At 37.4% G+C, this 19,087-nt stretch overlaps 1 protein-coding gene across 3 annotated transcripts in view; it reads left to right on the top strand.

Annotated features, from left to right (window-relative positions):
* The window catches only part of sfswap (splicing factor SWAP), a 53,502-nt gene that overhangs the window by 12,819 nt on the left and 21,596 nt on the right, over nucleotides 1–19,087 (top strand). For 2 of the 3 annotated variants that reach the window (XM_085413751.1, XM_085413753.1), the window contains exons 4-13: nucleotides 2,185–2,261; nucleotides 5,121–5,346; nucleotides 5,532–5,632; nucleotides 6,440–6,578; nucleotides 9,636–9,888; nucleotides 10,198–10,350; nucleotides 10,523–10,616; nucleotides 15,667–15,733; nucleotides 16,952–17,055; nucleotides 17,180–17,309. In XM_085413751.1, coding sequence (XP_085269877.1) covers nucleotides 2,185–2,261; nucleotides 5,121–5,346; nucleotides 5,532–5,632; nucleotides 6,440–6,578; nucleotides 9,636–9,888; nucleotides 10,198–10,350; nucleotides 10,523–10,616; nucleotides 15,667–15,733; nucleotides 16,952–17,055; nucleotides 17,180–17,309 — 1,344 coding nt within the window. The remainder of the gene's footprint in view (nucleotides 1–2,184; nucleotides 2,262–5,120; nucleotides 5,347–5,531; nucleotides 5,633–6,439; nucleotides 6,579–9,635; nucleotides 9,889–10,197; nucleotides 10,351–10,522; nucleotides 10,617–15,666; nucleotides 15,734–16,951; nucleotides 17,056–17,179; nucleotides 17,310–19,087) is intronic. The other variant, XM_085413752.1, reaches the window with a different exon arrangement.

Genomic DNA, 19,087 nt, shown 5'->3' on the forward strand with positions numbered 1-19,087 from the left:
CAGCCCACTGACAAACAATGAGCAGACTAGGGTAGGAAAAGTAAGGGTTTTGTTGTTTTTAGTGTTTTAGGCTGGGAGTTGCACATAGTAAATCAGTGGCACCAAACTTGGTAGGAGGTTTGAGACCATTCATGATTATGGTCTGTAGCTGAGGCAGGTAGGCTGTTTTTAAGTTGGCATTGTGTGCACACCCTGTGTGTGCATATGTCAGTGTGGATGGATGCTAATGAGATCCTTGTGAGGTGAGTGTTTTGTGATGTGACCTTTTAGTGTTGTGGGGAATATGGCTATTTTGTTGGATCACTTGTGAGTGTTGTTGGCCAGGTGATGGCAATAACACTGTGGGGTGCTGAGCCACCCTTGATGTGATCATTGTGTGGCCATAGCTCTCCAGTTTGTGGTTGGTCACTGGTGTGCTTGATTTACTGAACTTTTTGGATTAAAGTAACTTGTTGTGGTATAGGGCCACTTGTATGTGACTGTTTGTGTGGTGGAGACAACAGATCACTTAGTTGTGATTATTTGTTGCTACTTTTGGTTGTGTGTTGTAGCAGATCAGGTAATCATTTTGGGTTTGACTGTTGTGCTCCTTTGTGTTGGTCACATGTTACTTTTTGTCTGTTCAGTGTGGCAACTTCAAATCCTCATGCCCATCCATGCTTAGAGATGCCAACTATAACGTGAACACTGTGCTTCTGTTAGCTTTAACTTTTATTCCAGGTTTGTGGGTCAAGGAACTGAAGGCTTCAGAGGGGCTTTTAATAAATTTAAGGGTCCTAGAGGAACCCTTTTAAGGGAGGAGGTGTTACGTCCCTCTGCAGCTTCTAATCGTCTCAGTGTTTTCAGCTGGTGCTAATTGGCCACACCTAGTCAGGTGTGGATAAAAGCATACCTGAGGCAAGCATTCCGGCAGTGCACTAGTCTTTGCCTTGGTGGCACCAGCCATTTTAGCCAACATGGTTTTCCATTTTAGGATGAAACCTCTTCTCACCCACACTCTGTTATTCATCTCCTTTTTTTTTATGTTGCGGCTTTTGAGCCGGGTCGTAACACATGACCATTGATTAACAGCCACCGATCAAAGACCATTGATCAATGACAAATGGCCATGATTACCACAAAGAGTTGGCTGATCAGTGGTTTCACCTGCAGTCAGCTGAGACTGAAGAAGTCTCTTGGATGAGTGACAAAACATTTCTCCTTCTGAAAACGCTACGTCCACATGAACAGAATCAATTTTTTGGATTTATATTTCAATTATTTGGTTCTGATTGATAGCCAAACCAGAAGGTTAAATTCAGTACAGTTTATTACGTGTTCTGTCAAAACATGATAAATGCGTCTTATTGTTAGCCTCTCTGTTAAACCCCACACCAATCATTAGCCAGTCATTTCACAATATACCAATTAGTTTAACATCCTGTCAAAATAAGGAAGCTAATTTGAATAAGCAGTATCTCTTTGCTGAGGTTATTTAAATAATTCACTCTGTCTTCACTGAGTAGCTACTCTGTAGTGTGGCTTTAAATAAAGACAATGCTGGACTTCCCATTAAAAATGATCCGTTTCAATGGTTTTTATTTTAATGTGTAATTACCAATGAGATTTACTTTATATAAGATTTAAGAACAAGCTATATTATAAAGTTGCAAGTAGTTTAACCCTGATAACAGTGCTATTATATAACTATATTGAACAGTATTGCTTTTTTATTGCTTTTACTGTATAGCCCTTTATAAGCCTGTCGATTACATATTGTTGCCATGGCACACCTTCCACATGCACCCAAGTGGAATCCATAAGCATTGCTTTTTTTCTTTTTTAATTGCTTCAGAGATGCCTTTTGTTAATATAAAGGACCCCTTATTGGAGCAAACTCCCTACAGTACCTGGTTAAATATTTAAGCTCGTTTCCACCTGACCTGTATGTTGTCATCAAGATGAAGGTAAAGGCTAGAGTGCTGTTTTGCTTTGATGTATTTGTGTAGTGGGGAGGTTGGTAGAGGGCATGAGTTTCATCCATTTTTAAAATGTTTTAGGAGTTCAGAAATAATCTTAATGTTATTGCTGAACTGGGTAGATATAAAGTGGGGTTTGTTCGTTTTTTGTTGCCGATGATTGTCAAAAGTTAATCTGTTTATCGGTATATTTATTTTCCATTCTCATGTCCCTTCATTTGTGTAGAGGAGGCAGAGCCTGAAGAGAGTGAAGAACCATTCGTTGCTCCCGCAGGGCTTTCTATCCCTCCTGATGTGGAGTTGGTGAGTGTTAGATATTCTGCTTCGTTTCTTGAAACTCTGACTTTTTCTGTCTTTTTAGGTGGATCTTTAAATGAGTTCAGTTCATGCTTTTCTTTTTCTCATTCTCATTTTCTCACAGACCAAAAAACCATTTTCAAAATCCTATTATCACAATATTTAAAAAACAAAAATACTGTACACACTTAACAAATGCTCGCTACTTTCACAATAAGTAGTGAGCTCACAGATGATGGCGTGTCAGAGTGAAAACCAAGCTGGGGTTAGGTTACTTTGCTTTAGAAAACAAAACAAAATCAGAATACTAGCTAATGTGATGAGCTGGAAATGTAATTCATGTGCCGATTTGCAACCTTGTCAGACATGCTGATCATTCGCTTTTGTAGATGATCGAGTGGTGGTCACTTTGAATTGTATCTCCTTTTCCTTCATGAAGAATAGGCTGGTGCAGCCTGTGCTAAAGGTGCTAATAAAGAAAATACTGAAGCGCCTTTCTTTTGTATTCAGAGAATTCAGCTGCCTCTTATTATGGCTGCCACTTACTTACTAGTTGAAAACACTTCAAAATGAGAAGTGTGCCAAGCTTGTAGAATCATTCCCAAGAAGATTTAAGTCTGTCCAAAATCCTTTAACCAAGTAATATGGGAAGGATCCGAATACTTCATATAAAAACAAATTCAGGCATTTATTTTCAGTGAATAAACTAACTATGCAGAAAACTTAATGATCTGTAGACTTTCAAAATGAGCTGTATGTACAGTGTGCTCTATGTTTAAATGTGATGTCACGACATTCTACATGTGTCTTAACTATAGATTTATGTTGTGTTGTCTGCCTTTGTTTTTGAATCACAGATTCAAATAATTTCTATATAACACGCAAACCAAAGCAACAGAAATGACTCTGCAATAAGTTGAAAATCTGTGAGTTTCACAGGGGTTTGCTGAAAGGGGATTTTGTCCTAAAATTGTATGGCTGTCCAGCCTTACTCTGAGGCAGAATGCCACATAGTTTTTGTTTGTGAAAAAACACTTCTGTGCCAAAAGATAATGTTTCACATTGACATACCATCTAAAGAAGGAAACAGTTGAAGTAATAGAAAAATATAAGATTTTCTGTTGCTTTGTTGTGTCTGATATCCACGGCCAGAAGCCTGATGATTCCCTGTAGCCACTGTCCTATGCAAAGAGAGTCGGTCTCTCCTGCCGTTGTACACAGATGTTGAGAAGTGATCCATCCCACTTAGGAATTAGTGACAGTGTATAGGGAGAGTCTTTTTATGTGAAAGCAACGAATGCGTTTTTCCTGCTTTCCTTCTTTCAAAGATGAATATAAAAGAGTCATTCTCCCCTGTCAGGGATTAACACATGTCGGGAAGCATAACACCTCCCTAAGGAAATGCTACGGCAAATGTTGCATGTGAAAAAAGGCATGCTTTAATGCCAGTATTATACCATGGTGGGTATATGAGAATCAAAACAACCTTGTGTTTGCATATATACAAACACAGCATAGCTGCTGCTCTGTATGATTTGCATATATTATCAATCTCTACTCCTTGGTTTGTAGGGAATATCACCAGGAGAAGCCCTTGAATATTGGGCAAATTCACAACACAGCCTGATGGGATTCTAATATTTACCTGAAGGATAGATAAATATGTCTGTGACACACTAAAATAAGAGCATGGCTCAGTTTGACGTGCCTTATTTCTCACAAGCTTCTTAATGAAACTATTCAAGGCCTGGTTCAAAATTATTAAGCTGGTAAAATTAAATTATTCATATGCTATGAAAAAGACATTTTTATTATAGCAGCTACCAGTCCATTAATTGGATTAGTTCTGTTTTAGTAGTCTTAAGGTGGACTTTTGCCACTTTCATTCGCCGTTATTAATTATTTTATGATTATTAGATTTGCCCTTGTTTTCACAAGTATAGCTTAATAATAGGTAACACTGAGAGAGAGCAGAGCAGTTTACCTCAAAAGGTCCTTGGCCAAGGATGTCTTTGAGCATTTTAGATAAGGTCAGGGTGTCACATTTTAGTACAGCTCTAGTAATAAGTACAGGTGCAAATTAATCTCTACTCACTAACCTTTGTTAACTGAGAGACAATATGGTTGGAAACATTACATATTACTTTCACATTGGCATTCCTAATGGCTATTCTTTGGGTAACAGTGTTGCAGAATAATAGGTGCGAGACACCATGCTCTTCTCTTTTTTTATGAGATAAAATAAGTACGTAAAAGTTCCAAACACCCTTTTCCCTTAATTGCTAAGTTCGTAAGTGGAAGTGAGAAGGGATTGTGTATGTCAGAAAGTCCTTGGCAGCTTAAAAGATAATAATGATCTGTTTTTGTTGGACGCCAGTCTTTTTTTGGCAGTGTTTTGAAAGGTGGTATTTATTATGACTTTCAACTTGATGGGATATGTGTATTCTTTGGAAGACTGCTGCACTTCTCTGTACTCTCTAGGTATTGGCAAAGATTAATCATTGAAAGCACACAAGGCGACCAATAATGAATGAATAATGGACCATTTCTTGTTCCACTGATTTCCACCCCATGTGTATTTTCAGAATTAATGTCATCACAATGAGCATAAGAGTGCTGGGCATGAAAATGTTTCTGTAACAAAATTGCCTCTGTTCTTGGTGTACTGTGTGTTGCATCTTAATGCCCCGTCTGTGGTGCCGATGCTTATTTGTCACAAATTTTTCACCACGTGTCTTAAAGGAGAAAAGTTTTCTCCTTTGCAAATTGAAAAAAAAAAAGTGTGTTTTTCAGAAACTGAAATATAATAATAGAAACTGTCTGCATTTTTAAATGCAATTTCTTAATTTCTTGACTCTTTTGTAGCCTGCAACCACCAAGACCCACAACATCATTGAGAAGACGGCCAACTTTGTCTGTCAGCAGGGGGCTCAGTTTGAGATAGTGTTGAAAGCGAAGCAGTCTGGTAACTCCCAGTTTGACTTCCTTCGTTTTGACCATTACCTGAACCCTTATTACAAATACATCCTGCGGTCCATGAAGGAAGGTCGATACAATGTTGCCTCTGACAGCAAGAAGGAGCAGTCGCAGGGTGAGTTACAGAAAGCATTCACTGGATCCACCACATTGCATATGCATGTGTCTCGTACGGTAACTAATGTGTAATTGTTAGATTGATCACAACGTATAAGTAGTCAAACAGTGCGGAATACACTAAAAACATTCATTATTGGCAATAATTTGTTTCATCTGTACATTGTTTTTTTCGTTCTGCAGAATCTGATTCTGATGATTCAGATGATGATGGAGATGGGAGCTACCTCCATCCCAGCCTTTTTGCCCCTAAAAGGAGCTCTCGCCTGGAGGAGCTAATGAAGGTATTGTAAATTTTTTCTTTCTTTTTTTTCTTATAGTAGAAAGTTTTCCACAAACAGGCTTGTTACCACAGAATTCTTTTTAGGTCGACTGGAATATTAATAGGAGAAATTTCTCAGCCAAATATAATGCTGATATTTTTCTGAAAAGATACTCAAATGTTGAGCTGCATAATTTTATTTGTGAACATAAGTTAATGTTTTGGGTGGGGTTTTTGTGGGGTGGGGGGTGTTCTGTAAGACTGATCCGTTTCTAACCAGTAGCACCATCTGGCATCTAAAATTGATTTACATGCCTTTAATGCAACCCAAGTCTGTTACTGAGACTAATATCTTAGAGCTTTACTCTGTTTCCCGGTCTTCATGCTACTTCAGTTGTTAGTGCTTTCATGTGCCTTGTCATTAGAGCCATTAGTCTTTGTGCAGCAATAATGGGAGCATGCCTCTTTAAAGAAACATAATGAGCTTCTTTTAGTAGAAGCTGCCTAACAGTTGTCTCCCATCAAGAGGGATTCGTTATCAGATTTTCCCCTGTAATTTTCTACTGAAGACTCATATTTTAATGTTTAAGGTTTCATGGGGTTAAAGCTTAAATCTTGTAGACTTGTAATACCACAATAAGGACGATTAATGTGTATGATTTGAATAATGCAAGATATTTAAATACATGCCATTTTAGAGGGCTTTGAAGATATTTTAATGCATTAAATGCTCCTTTCTCAAACTCAAATGTTTTAGTATCGCTTTGCAACAAACAACATAATGGTGTGAAATGTTATTTTCACCGGACTGGCCTTTTTTGTCTTGTAGCCTCTTAAGGTGTTGGACCCAGATCATCCCCTGGCAGCACTAATTCAAAAAGCCCAACAGGAAAGAAATGGGACAGCAGCAGTGGCAACAAACCAAGAGGAAGCTCCAGCTAGTCTACCAACACAATACAGCGCCGACCGTGAGTAGAGTCATTCTGATAGAAAAACGCATTTTGACATTTTTAGTTTTTCAGTCATGGTCTTTACATGATGGGTCCCTCTGTACTATTTTGTTCAGCTTTTGTCTTATACACTGCCAGTTATTCATCAAAACTCCCTTCAACAAATACTGAGTGTAGTCTATCATTGAGGAAAATGGTTTCCAGTCTCTGCAGCGAAGAAATACTGAATTCAGTGGGTTTTTTTCCCATGGTAGGCCAAGCGTACTAAACGGTTAACCTGACCTGAGCCAGTATTCAGATCCAGAAAGACCTTTGGCTTGGGGTCATGACAGGCAAAGAGATCGAAGGCTTGATAACATGATAAACGTGTACTGCAGTGCTAATCTGGGTATCAGATGAGTGTTTGAATGAACTGTTTCACATGTGATTTTAAAGTGATTGCTCAGACTTCATGTATAAATAAACACAGGGAGATTATATTGTTCGATGAAATCCTTATCTTGCCAGATTCCATTAAAAAAATTTCTACTATAACAAAATAAAAATTCTAACAAGATAAAAATAAATAAAATGAGTATCCTAGAAATTTAAAGAATAGTTCAAGTAATGAATGTGCAAACAATGAAATGAGTTAAAGAGTTTTAAAAAAGCTCGAGTTGTATTTTTTTTTTTTTAAATACATTCACTCTTTTTTAAGTTAATTTGATAACGTCTAAACATGGCTTCGTGCTTGAATGCCACCCTAGTTCACTTGACCGTCAGGTCAGAGCATAATGGGATTTTACTATAACTTTCAAGGTAGCACAAGACTTGAATGCATGCTGTGACTTAAACTGATGGTTTTCTCTTGATAACACACTCCAGTATCTTGAGTTTCAGTTCTAATTAAGATCCTTCTTTTAGATGATAGCAGTAATGTCAGGGTGAAAAAAATCTAATCAATTTCTAATGTTCGATGTTCAAGGTCTGAACATCAAGACTTTTCCATATTTCTGCGCAAAACATCAGACTACTGAGGATGTTATTACGCCTAGCTACGGGTATTCAAATATAATATTAAAAAGAGGGATATCTCTCTGAATTTAAGAGCGAACATCCTTTCATTGGGTGATGTTGTGCAACAAGTCTTTTGCATGTAAGGGTGAAAACCCCAGGCAATCTGTCAAAACGCCTAAAAACACTTTCAGTTTTCTTGATAGAGAAAATTGGATATGTCATTAAAGTCAACCAGCTTAGTGACTAACGTGTTAATATATCCCAGCCTCCACTTTGACACTGACCATTTATTTTGTCCTCGTCCCTTTATTGCACATTCTTCTTTCTTTTTCAATAACAGTCTTTGTGATATAAACCTGCTGATGACTGAGAAACTTTTCTTGGACAGGGGCCACACATTGACTTTTATAACCCAGTTGCCAAAATAGCTGGAAGTCTTTGTAAATTTGCCAGTGATTTCAATTCTGTATTTATTTAACAGTAGTACGATGATGCAGTACAGAATTTTGACAACACTCTGGGAACATGGAGTCCAGTTGCTATCAATGCTTTCAGTTGATGACACTAAATGGGTGTCGTGGCTGCACAGCAGGCAGGCCAGTTTAGTGGCTGAACTATTTTTCTGCAGAGCCACCCTAACCTGAATATGTACCTGTGTAACCTGTAAACCTCTGTAAGTTGGGACTAGGTAAAACAGTTAGAGTTCTGTCTGCAGATGATTAGCAAAAAATGAATTAATTAATAAAACTGGCTAAAAAGTTTTATTGTTTTACATTTATTTTTGCAACAGATCTTTTGTGGAGTTATTTTTCTTGTTTTTAAGTTTTTAATTAAGGTCCTCTATAACATTTGCTCACTGTTCAGTTCAGTTCAAGCTAAGATGACTGAAACGGCTCACTAAAAAAAAAGTAAAACTTTGAGTTTTTTCGATAAACCTGATGCAGGATTATTAACTGCAGATGCCTTTGTATATGGATTGTTCGAGATCTCTCACATGGTCCAATCGAAATAACTGCATGTTGATTGTTTAGTGAACTTATAATGTTAAAAGAAGAGATTATTTGACTTTGACAGAAGTTCCTTAACACTGCGTTCTTTTTAAGACGATCAAGTTTTGGTACCTTTGCAAAAAGAGATTTCTGGTCCTGCAGAAGTCTGTGGAAAAACATGCATTTGTGATTACCTCTATAAACAATTTAAATTCATTTGAATTTCACATCAACAAATACATAAAATATATAGATACCTTTTATTTATATAAAAGGTGAAAAATGTTGGTTTAGAAACAATTTAAACTTGAAAAACACTCTTGCTGTGATCAGGAGGCTGTCTTTCTCCACCTCTCCCATTTTCCCTGCCTTGAAAATCTTGAAAATGTATCAGTTATTTAAAGGTTTACCGAACAAGCCTGGTGTGACAGTTTCCATATTCAGTTAGAGGTGACTTTTGTCTGACCTGTGGTTGTTATTTACCAAGGTTAAAATGAAAAGTTTGCACAATTGAGTCTGAAATGAAATACTTCATCATGTTAGAATCTATTATAATGCCCCATCAATTTATATAAAATCTCAACAGCTATTTCACAGTTCTTCACACTTTTCACTTTAGCTGCACATGAGGTGGACACAAAACAAGTGCTCCACACTCAAGGACAAGTTGGCTGAGTGGTTAAGTGTATCCTAACTAAAGCAGAATCTGGTTATCCTCCTAAAGTTATTATTTATTGGATAAGTGTGGAAATGGTTTGAATTAGGTCATGCAGTTTGGTCAACAGGTGGCAGCATTTTAGCAGTGAGTGTGTGAGGATGTTTTCAGACGTGTGCTGCTATTTAACTTTTAATAGTTTATATTTGCATACCAGCGAAGCTTTTCCTGGCTAAATAAATGTTCATATGACTGGCTACAGCATGTTTGGGTATAAATGTGAAAGTTGTTTCTTAACAAAGAGGCATCAACTTACAATATATGATATATTTAGTTCATTTTGGTGGGGGTGTTGTTTCTGTTTTATCACACACAGTTAAATAGTTTCTTGGAGGCATGTGTATTTGATCTAATTCCTGCCTCAATTGTTTTCAGCAGCAGTGTACTATGGATATTACATGCTGCCAGATGGATCGTTCTGCTTAGCTCCGCCTCCCCCAGGTATAGATGCCACCTCATACTATAATAATATGACCTCAGCTGTCATGGCACCACCTGCTTCTACCGAGGCCGTGGCTAATTTGGGCTCTGCACCCACCCCTGCTGAAACTGTCACAGTAGCAACAGCAGCTACAGCCCCCACTCAGGACTCCAGCTCTGTTCCTCCAGCAAGTGTACCAGAAATCAGGTGGGCTCTGACACTGCATGGAAACGCTTTTCACTTTTCTTTATGGTAGCCTTGACATCAGTTAGTTTAATTTTGCCTTAATCAGAAATGATTAAATGTGTTTTCTTTAAGAACCTTGATCAAGCATAATGATGACTGTTATTTACCCAAAAAGCTAAGTTAGTGTTTTGCTTAAATTGTCTGAAGTTACATTTTAAATTCAATTATTACATAGTGTATTTAAATACAAGAATGAAAATGATGCCATATTAAAAGTTGAAACTTTCAAAGATAAATTGTATTCACATCTTAAATTTCCCCTCCAAACAGTTCAAAAGCTGAACTTCCAGTTTCCACCCCATCAGCAGCAGCCATCATTCCCCCACCACCCGACATCCAGCCGGTCATAGACAAGCTGGCTGAGTACGTTGCAAGAAATGGTCTGAAGTTTGAGGCGAGCGTCCGTGCCAAGAATGATCCGCGGTAAGTTTTCTTACCAGAAATAAACCTGCTGTTCCAGTCAGGTCTCACTTTAGGAACTCCTGTTAGTAATTTTGCCATCAGATATGGCATAACCTCTTTATCATCCCCCGGCTCATTTTTCTGAGCGCTCGCCTCTCATCTTTGTATGTTTTCTTCTCTCTGTGCACTGTAGGTTTGAATTTCTGCAGTCCTGGCATCAATACAACACCTATTACGAATTTAAGAAGAAATACTTCATGCAAAAGGAAGGAAAAGGCTTGCCAGAGGTAATATAAGCATTGCGCTGTATACATTATGCTTCTGTGCGTATTAATCTAACTCTCTTTATCTTTCTTTGCCATTTAACATTAATGTAACAATGGTTCCTTCAATCAAAACTTTAATTACTTATTTTTTTAATACCCTGCAAGGTGTGTGGTTTGGTTAATGGTATATGTACATTTACAGACATGAAACTTCTAAGTATTAAATATTGTTCCTACATAATGAATAATAATGAATTATAACAGTTAATAATGACTGCACTGAAGCAGTTCTCTCATTTGCATCACTGCTACAGATCCATAAATGATCAAGATTACTGCATAAAGCCCTTAAGAGCTTAATAAAGCTGTGGCTCACAAGCAGCGGTGCTGTCATGGACACTGACTAGAAGCAGTTTTACAAAGACTGTGAAGAAATGTTTCTTACAGAAAGATCAGTGTGACTAATTTTTCAAAAATCACTAAACCAAACCAATGGAAAGTTTTTAAATTTCATCCAGAGCGACGACATTAAATGCACAATAGAAAGTACCAAAGAAGACATTATGTGCTAGAGTAGGGACAAATGCTGCACAAACAAAATAAGATTGATAATCAATTAATCAGACTTGACTTTAAGCGAAATCTCCTCAGTATGTGTATTATCATTTCCTTTTTCTTATTATTTCTTCCCCATGTATTGTTGATCTTAGAATTTTCAGCTGCGCTTGAAGGATGGGCTCCATATGTGATATTTTTAGTCTGTCTTGCCCTCAGTGTCTATAAAATCTGCCTGCAGATCTAAAGTTAGAGCTCTGGGGAGTCTCAGCTTGTGCTTCTTGATGTAGTTCATGGTTTTCAGGTATGCTTGGGATTATTGTCATCTTATTTGTAGTTTCTTTCTTAAATTAATGCTTTTGCAACTTTGAAATTAGTTCCTTTTGTTGCGTATCCACTACAGATATCTTTAACCAGAATTTGGAATTGATAAATGAGGATAACGCAGGGAACAAGGAAGAGATTAAATGACAAGAGGTGGATCCAGCCATCCTACTGAGAAGCAAAGTAATACACTAGCTCAGCAGCTTAACTTGTCTTTCAGTCTGTACCTTCAACATTTCTAAAGCTCAAAGTTTTGCTGCTGAGATAATCCCACCTGTTACCAGAAATGTCTCCCATGTTTTAGAAATTTGATTCACTTTGAGTTCATCTGGTACTTTACAGCAATCAAAAAATAAGATATTAAGTTGAGTTACTAAGAAATTGCTTAACATGCTCGGTGTCCCTCAGCTTGGGAGCTTTTCGAGTTTCCGAGCCGAGCATTGGTGTTCTCTCATCTGTTTGTAAGTCAGATCGCTACCAGTCCATTTTTTTTTTTGCTCCCGGGAGGTGCCTCTGTGATGTCAACAGTGAAATGGATGGATGGAGAGATCCTTCATACGTATGAATACATAAGCATATTTCATATACTATATATTGGCTTTATGTCAGAGCTAGAAAGAAATGGTAAGAAGTAAGTGAATTTTGTAAGGAGCGATTTGTTTTATGTCAAATCAAATTTATTAGCTTGTCAGAGTGCAAAGAAGTGTGGTCCATTATGACACAGCACAGGCTGTTTCAACAAGCAGTGCTTGGCTTTTTCTATCAGAAAATCTGTCTTGTGTTTATTTTTTGCTGGCTAATGGGATGAGGTTTGCTGCTCTCAGTCAGTGCTATTATTTGTAGTTTCATACTTGATGAAAAAAGTTAATGTTGCTTCATATAGTATCAATAAAATGTTTAATATTTGAAATTTTCTTCACTTTATTAGTGTATAAATATAATTATATTAAAAGGAGGTTTTTTTGTAAATAGTCCAAACCTTCCTCACACTTTTATGTTGATATTCTAGGTTGAATGTGACACCTTCTGAAAGCCCAAGCTTTCAATATTTGAATGGATGCTTTCATTTTTGCATCAGTTATAGAAGCATCTTATAATTTTAAAAAATAAATACGTAATAAAACATTGGAGTATCTCAGTGACGGTCTAACTGGGATTAGAATTTGCACCATGAACAGATTATTTATTTTTTTTGAAATAAAACAAAACTGAAGTCAGATTTGTAAGGATATTATATCAGGGTTACAAGCTGACAGGTTGAATTTACGCATAGCACTTGACACATACACATGTAAGGTCTACAGCACAGCTGTTTTCATTCCCTCTGATTTATATTAACCATGATTTAATCAATTTTGCGCCTCAAGTACAATGTTCTGTATTTGCTAGAAAACTATAATGTGAGATTAAATTCATTTAATTTTCAAAAACAAAATGTCACAAAAGCTGTGCCTATTTTCCAATTTACTTTTATATTGAGTTGACAGTTTAATCTCAATAGGGGCTAAAGTGTTTTTTGGAACAAGTCAGAGAAATGAATGAAAGCAGGGACCTCAATCTATTTCGTTTGGCAAAGGGTCAATTGTAGGCTGTGGGAAAGTATGAAAATGTGTTGCTATAAAGCTCTATGAAATCCAACCAATTTCCTTGAGTAGCCCAAGTTTGGAGCGCTGCACCAGAAAAGGAAGGATTATTACCCTTTTAACTGTTCTGTGTTCAAGAGTTACCTGCAGATACGTTTACTTAAGGACGTAAAAGCTAAGTTAAAGGTGTAATTGTGAGAGCAATCAAATTCCTGCATTTTACAATTGAGGTTATTCCAGAATGTTTTAGTGTGCTTCTTCTGTAAGCTTTGACTTGAAAGTTGTTTTTTTTCCCCTAAGATTTATTCTCTGGGCGTTTCACAGTGCTTTGACTGTTGAAAGCACTGTTCAATTACAGCTGAATAGTAGATAGTTGCCTTTGAAGCATTCTTCAAACATGATAAAATGTTTCTCCTGAGGGTTTTCCCTCCTGTGGCATTGGCTTCATCATCAATTTTCCATCTCATCCCATCAGTAGTTTAAATTTGGGATGGCAGCTAAGAGCACTTGGTCCACAGGTATTACTACAGAGGGTTTCTGTTGATCTGGTCTGTGCACACAAGCCTGTTAAAAAGGCTTTGTGAAGATACTCTGTTGATTTGAGTAACAGACCAAACAGAGGAATTTTAGAAGGCAACGTAAGGGTGTAATTTCGATTCTAATTAAGTACATGGGAGTGAAAACGGAGAACGAGAAGTGAAATTAAACTTGTAAAAATGATATTAATTGATCTTGAGTTATAAAAAGTTATCATTCAGAGAAATGAGTGCTCAATGAAATGCCTAACTACTTAAGGTGTATCAGTTAATATTCAAAAATCAGTTTTTAATTTTTTCCTGCTATAAAACAAAAAGAAAATGTTCGTTACAGTTTGCAGTGCAGAAGGTTATGCTGTGATGAATACAGCTTCGGAAGTTGATAGAAAAATTGAGGAAATTAAATTACTATTTATCTAATGAAATAAACTAAAAATAGTTAAAAGTGAATTCTTTGTTAAATCACAGGCTTTGTCTTCTAATTTATCTAATTTCTTACTATAATTTTTTTCCTAACAAAAGTATTTGAAGGATATGAGTCAACAGTGTCTTTCCCCCTCAAACCATATTCAAGGACCAATGATTTTCCAGTAAGTGCTGTGTTCTCTAGTTAGATACAAGAGGTGCTGATGTTGACATGAGTGCAGGAACAAACTCTCACTTATCTTAGGGGACTACTGCTGCACACAAGTTAATGATTTCCTTCTTCTTATGCACTTGCTCAGTGGGAAATAAAAGTTGACATCTCATCACATTCCCGAGCTATTGTCAGTGGTATCCTTGAGCTACCTCTCATTCTTTTATATTTTGCTTCCACGAAATCAGACTTTCTTATAATTGTTTAATGTGGTCTTGAGCAATAGTTCTGCAGGCTGTCTTTGAAAGCTTTTCTTCATGCACTGGCTACCCGACCATTTTCAAAGGAATGTTGTTTTTGGTTTGTTAAGCCACTTAACACTGACCTATGAAGCATTCAAGCATTAAAAAAGGCACCTAACTCAAAGGATTAACGAGTTTTCTGTCTACATATAATAGACGACTTCAAAAAAGAGCCAAGTTTCAATAGTATTATAAAAGTAACAAGATGATTGTCATGAGAGGTCCTGCAGTGAGTATCTAAAGCCGTGTATAAACTGGTAGCTGCTCTGTCATGGTTTGGAGCTGCATTTTAGCCAGTGGTGTTGGGGATCTTGCCAAAAACTGAATCATCAACACAGAAAAATACCATCATACTTTGATCCACCGTGCAATACCATCTGGAGAGTGTCTAACTGGCAACAACAGCTTTATTTTTAATACTGACAATGATCCCAAACACTGGACAGAAAAACAGGCCAGTCATGGATCGGGCTCCCCAGAGCCTGGACCTCAACAGAGAACAGAACAAAAGACAGCCAACATCCAAAGAAGAGCTTTGAATGTCCTGCAAGAAGCCTGGAGAACTATTTCTAATAACTACTTAAATTATGTGGAGAAAACGTAATGTGCTCTTTCAGACTTGTCAAGTTGGTTTTACTTTATAATACCCTGAAAAAAAATAGTTAGCGCACTGTGAAAGTCCCTGCAGATGGATAATTACAATAATTATACACAAGAGTTATTGTTTCATTGGAAACCACAGGAATGACTCATTCAGTGATCCATGCATCATTGAATTTATACCTTGACTATAACATACACCAACACTAAAGGTTGGTTCTTTCAACCACCCAGCCAATTAAATATTGTTTACTTGTACCGACAGTGGATAGATGGTATATCTTTTAAAAACTTTCCCAGCACTAACTTTTTTTTTTTTTCATTGTGCTGCTTTACATCAAATCTACAGTATCTTTTATAAAAATGAAGGCATGCAAGTTCCCAAGAAATACCATTTACAACACCATCTGTCTCGTGTTCTACTGGTTTACCCATAACGTGGACTCATTGCTGAAAAATGCAACAAGGTTTAGACATACAGAATTTGTGAAGCCTCTGGAAAATGTTAATGGCTTAGCTTTTAACATTTTAAAGAAAAGCAGGATGATCCTTTTCTCATTTTCTCTCCTTATTCTCTCGTGCTTCATCATCTAGAGCGAAGAGGTAGAGGATTCTAAGCTTCAGTCAGACAAGGCAGCCAAGGAGTCCAAGTTGACAAAAGGTAGGACACAAACTCATGCAAAAATAAACTCATTCTCAGATTGCAGGGCTGCTTGCACTTTTTGTTTTTTGTTTTGGGCGTTTTTTTTCTCTCCCTTTTTTTTTAGTTTATATTATTATTATTAACCTTTATTTAACCAGGAAAAGTCCCATTGAGATTAAAAACCTCTTTTTCAAGGGAGTCCTGGCCAAGAGGCGACAACACGTTGAAATTACAAAGTTACATACATATTATAAATAACAATTACATTTTAAAAACATTTTTCTCTGGCTCTCTCAATCTGGACTTAAAAGCATTTAATGAAATAAGATCTGCTATCTTCCAGTCTTTTTGCATCATGTTCCATGTGAAAGGGGCAGCATAAGTAAAAGCCCTCTTTCCCAGTTCAGTTCTGGCAAATGGAACATTGAGCAAAAAAAGATCGCTTGAACGCAGGCTGTAAGAAACAGTACTTCTCCGTGTGAGCAGATCGCAAATGTAGGTGGGCATTTGTCCAAGCAGGGCCTTATAAGTTTATTACTTCAGTGAATGGGATGCAAAGCCTTTGGGGAAATATGAGTATATTTGCTCTGGTGTGCATGTGGATGTTTGTATGTGTCATATGCTGTTGTCTCTGCATTGCCGCCTGTGAGTCTGTTGGTATTTATGCGGGCAATTTCATTTGGTAATATCAGGCCGGAAATGGCTATGCAAAGATGAAAGAGCCTGCTTACCACTACGCTGGCGGGAGCCGTAAACATGCACGCATATTCAAATTAAGGCCCGCATTCACAGACTCCTCAGACGCAGTATATCAGGGTGCACGCAAGGCAAAACTAATAACTAGTTGGATTAGTTGCACAAGTAAACTATCCAGCCCTCCACAATAAGAATCAGGATCTTGTATTAAGGTTATGTGGGGGAATGGGAAACAATAGATCTCTTTCATCTCCAGTAGACCACAGATATTTGATTATAAAATGCTACCTTTCATTGTGCATGTCAGTCTTTCTCATGTTCACCTGTCTTTCTGTGCTCTTATTGTCTGTCCCTTATTTTTCAAAAGTCTTTTCTCTCCTGAATGTTTTCCATGCTTCACTTTTCTTTTTAACTTGGATTTGTCAAGAAAAAAATCCAGTTGTGCAATGTTTTTTTTTTTTTTTCTCCAATATCAACTCACCTGAATCCTTTTTGGTCTTTTCTCAAATCATTTTAACTCGTGTCTTTGTGCCATTACAGCCTCTTTTGCGCCCATCTCTTTTGCCATCAAGGCAAAGGAAAATGACATGCTGCCACTGGAGAAGAACAGAGTTCGACTGGACGATGACTCGGATGAGGACAAGGTCTAGCTCAGCTTTGTCTGTTTATTGCACTCACTTTAGATCTTGGGGTAGTTTTTGCACATTTAAAACTCATTTTTGTTTTAGTACCATTTTTAAGAATAAGTTCTGATGTGTTTGCTTGAAGTTGTTGGAAGAGGAGGGGCTGGAAGCTGTGATGGGTGGAGCTGAGATGATTGATAAGGAGCCTCCTCCAGTCAGCGTACCAGAAGAGAAGAAACCCACCCTCAGTTTGGAGGAGTTAGAAGCAAAGCAAGGTAGAGGTCTAAAAAAAAAATGATAATGCAATGACTGTATGAAAGCTCTGTAGCTCTTTAAATGCTAATTTTAGCCATGTCTGCAACAGAAAGCAGTATAAAATATATTTGGAGAATAATTTTGGACAAGTCATAAAATATTCTCGTGCTCTCAAACTGCCCCACTGCCTGTACAGTTGATAGGATATTGGAAAAACGGGATGATTTCCCCAGCTCGATGACGATTTAATGCAGGCCTGCTAAAAGTGAGGTTTTTGTAAATGAGCTCAGCTTCCAAGTGATTTCTCTCACACCTTCTGGCTTTTTGGGAGGGTTGGTAGAAAATAAATTTTAAAAAAGAAGTGAGAAGATGCATAAATCCACAAAAGTCTAAATTATGAATTCCCTTAACAGGGTGTACCCTAAGGTAAGAATCTAGCTATATAGTATAGTAAAGTGCATGATATACATCTCCCCCAAAGGCATAATGGAATTATAGATATAGAGTGTCATCATGCTGGCTCAGCAAAGTCTTCCAACAGAAAATATGTTGCCTAAAATATAGAAATACTGCATCCTAATGCATACACAGAAAATCCCCCCTTTGTTCTCCAAGAAGTTTACACTGTGTGGTCCGATCAGGGCTTTGATGATAGTTTTTACAGAATGTTCTTCAAAAACGATTGAAAGATTTTAAAAATCAAAAGAAAAGAATTTGCCCATTAAGTTTTCAGGGTTAGTCACATATTCAAAAACTTTTTATCCACTCGATTATTTATTTTATCTATTTTAAAGCTGTATCGTTTATTTATGTATTTATGAATTGATTTTATTGGAATCTGAAAACAGATTGTACTTGAAGTTCTTTTGTTTTTTTGTTTTTTTTTAATCTTGTTATAATTTGCCAACTTCAGAAACCTGCAATCGGTGCCTAGCTTCAGCAAAACTGGACACCTTCCCTGATGACTTAAACCTGTGTTATTAAATGTCTATCTCCGTGCTTGTCAGAGAGATGTGATTGACATGCCGGCCTTTTGCCAGTTAATGCCCAACAGACATCTACGTCTGTAAGAATGCCGCATTGATGTCTGATGATAGAGAGCAAGAGTAATAATCTCTTAGCTGCAGAACGGAGCCTGAAACGATAGACGGACAGACAGTCAAAGACAAATGTGTCACTTTTCAGCATCAAGATAGTTGGCCGGTGCCGTTTAGGTTCAGTGGAACACTCTTTGAGTGTGATGGCCTCTCCTGGAGCTGACAGACAAAAGAGAAAGACTAGAAGACCCTAATAAAAAGCTGACTGAATTGGTTTTGCTGTATGGCAAAGTGGCTGTCAGTCAGCAGGCCTAACTTGATCAGATAGGAGAAATGGTGGCAGGCTGCAAAACACTAATCTGTGTTGATGGCCTGGAACAGCGCCATCATGTCCGGTTTTTAGGGAGAGCTGCATAAATTGTTCAGACTGCCATCATTTTCGACTAAATGTGTGTGTTTTTAGTCTTTGTACAAACACAATTTTCATTTCATTATTTTATTTCATTCACATGGAATTGGTATTGACTAAAGATGGTGAGTGCACCCCACCACTCAAAAATGCAGCGTAACCCATTTTGTGCTTGATATGAATGCAGTAGTTGCTGCTAAGAACGGGCTCTGTGACGAACAAGAGCGTGTGGGGTAGAAGAAAGAGAATTTTTCTCCACTTGAGGTACTTTATTTGAAATGCCCGAGGAAGGTGTTTGGCAGAACATATCGATTGCCGAGACATTTCTTAATTTGTTGGAGGAAATAAAAGA

The sequence above is a fragment of the Rhamphochromis longiceps genome, linkage group LG7 (genome assembly GCF_057381845.1).
Source record: "Rhamphochromis longiceps isolate RC_006_pf linkage group LG7, R_longiceps_female_GT1.1, whole genome shotgun sequence".
NCBI classification, from domain to species: domain Eukaryota; kingdom Metazoa; phylum Chordata; class Actinopteri; order Cichliformes; family Cichlidae; genus Rhamphochromis; species Rhamphochromis longiceps.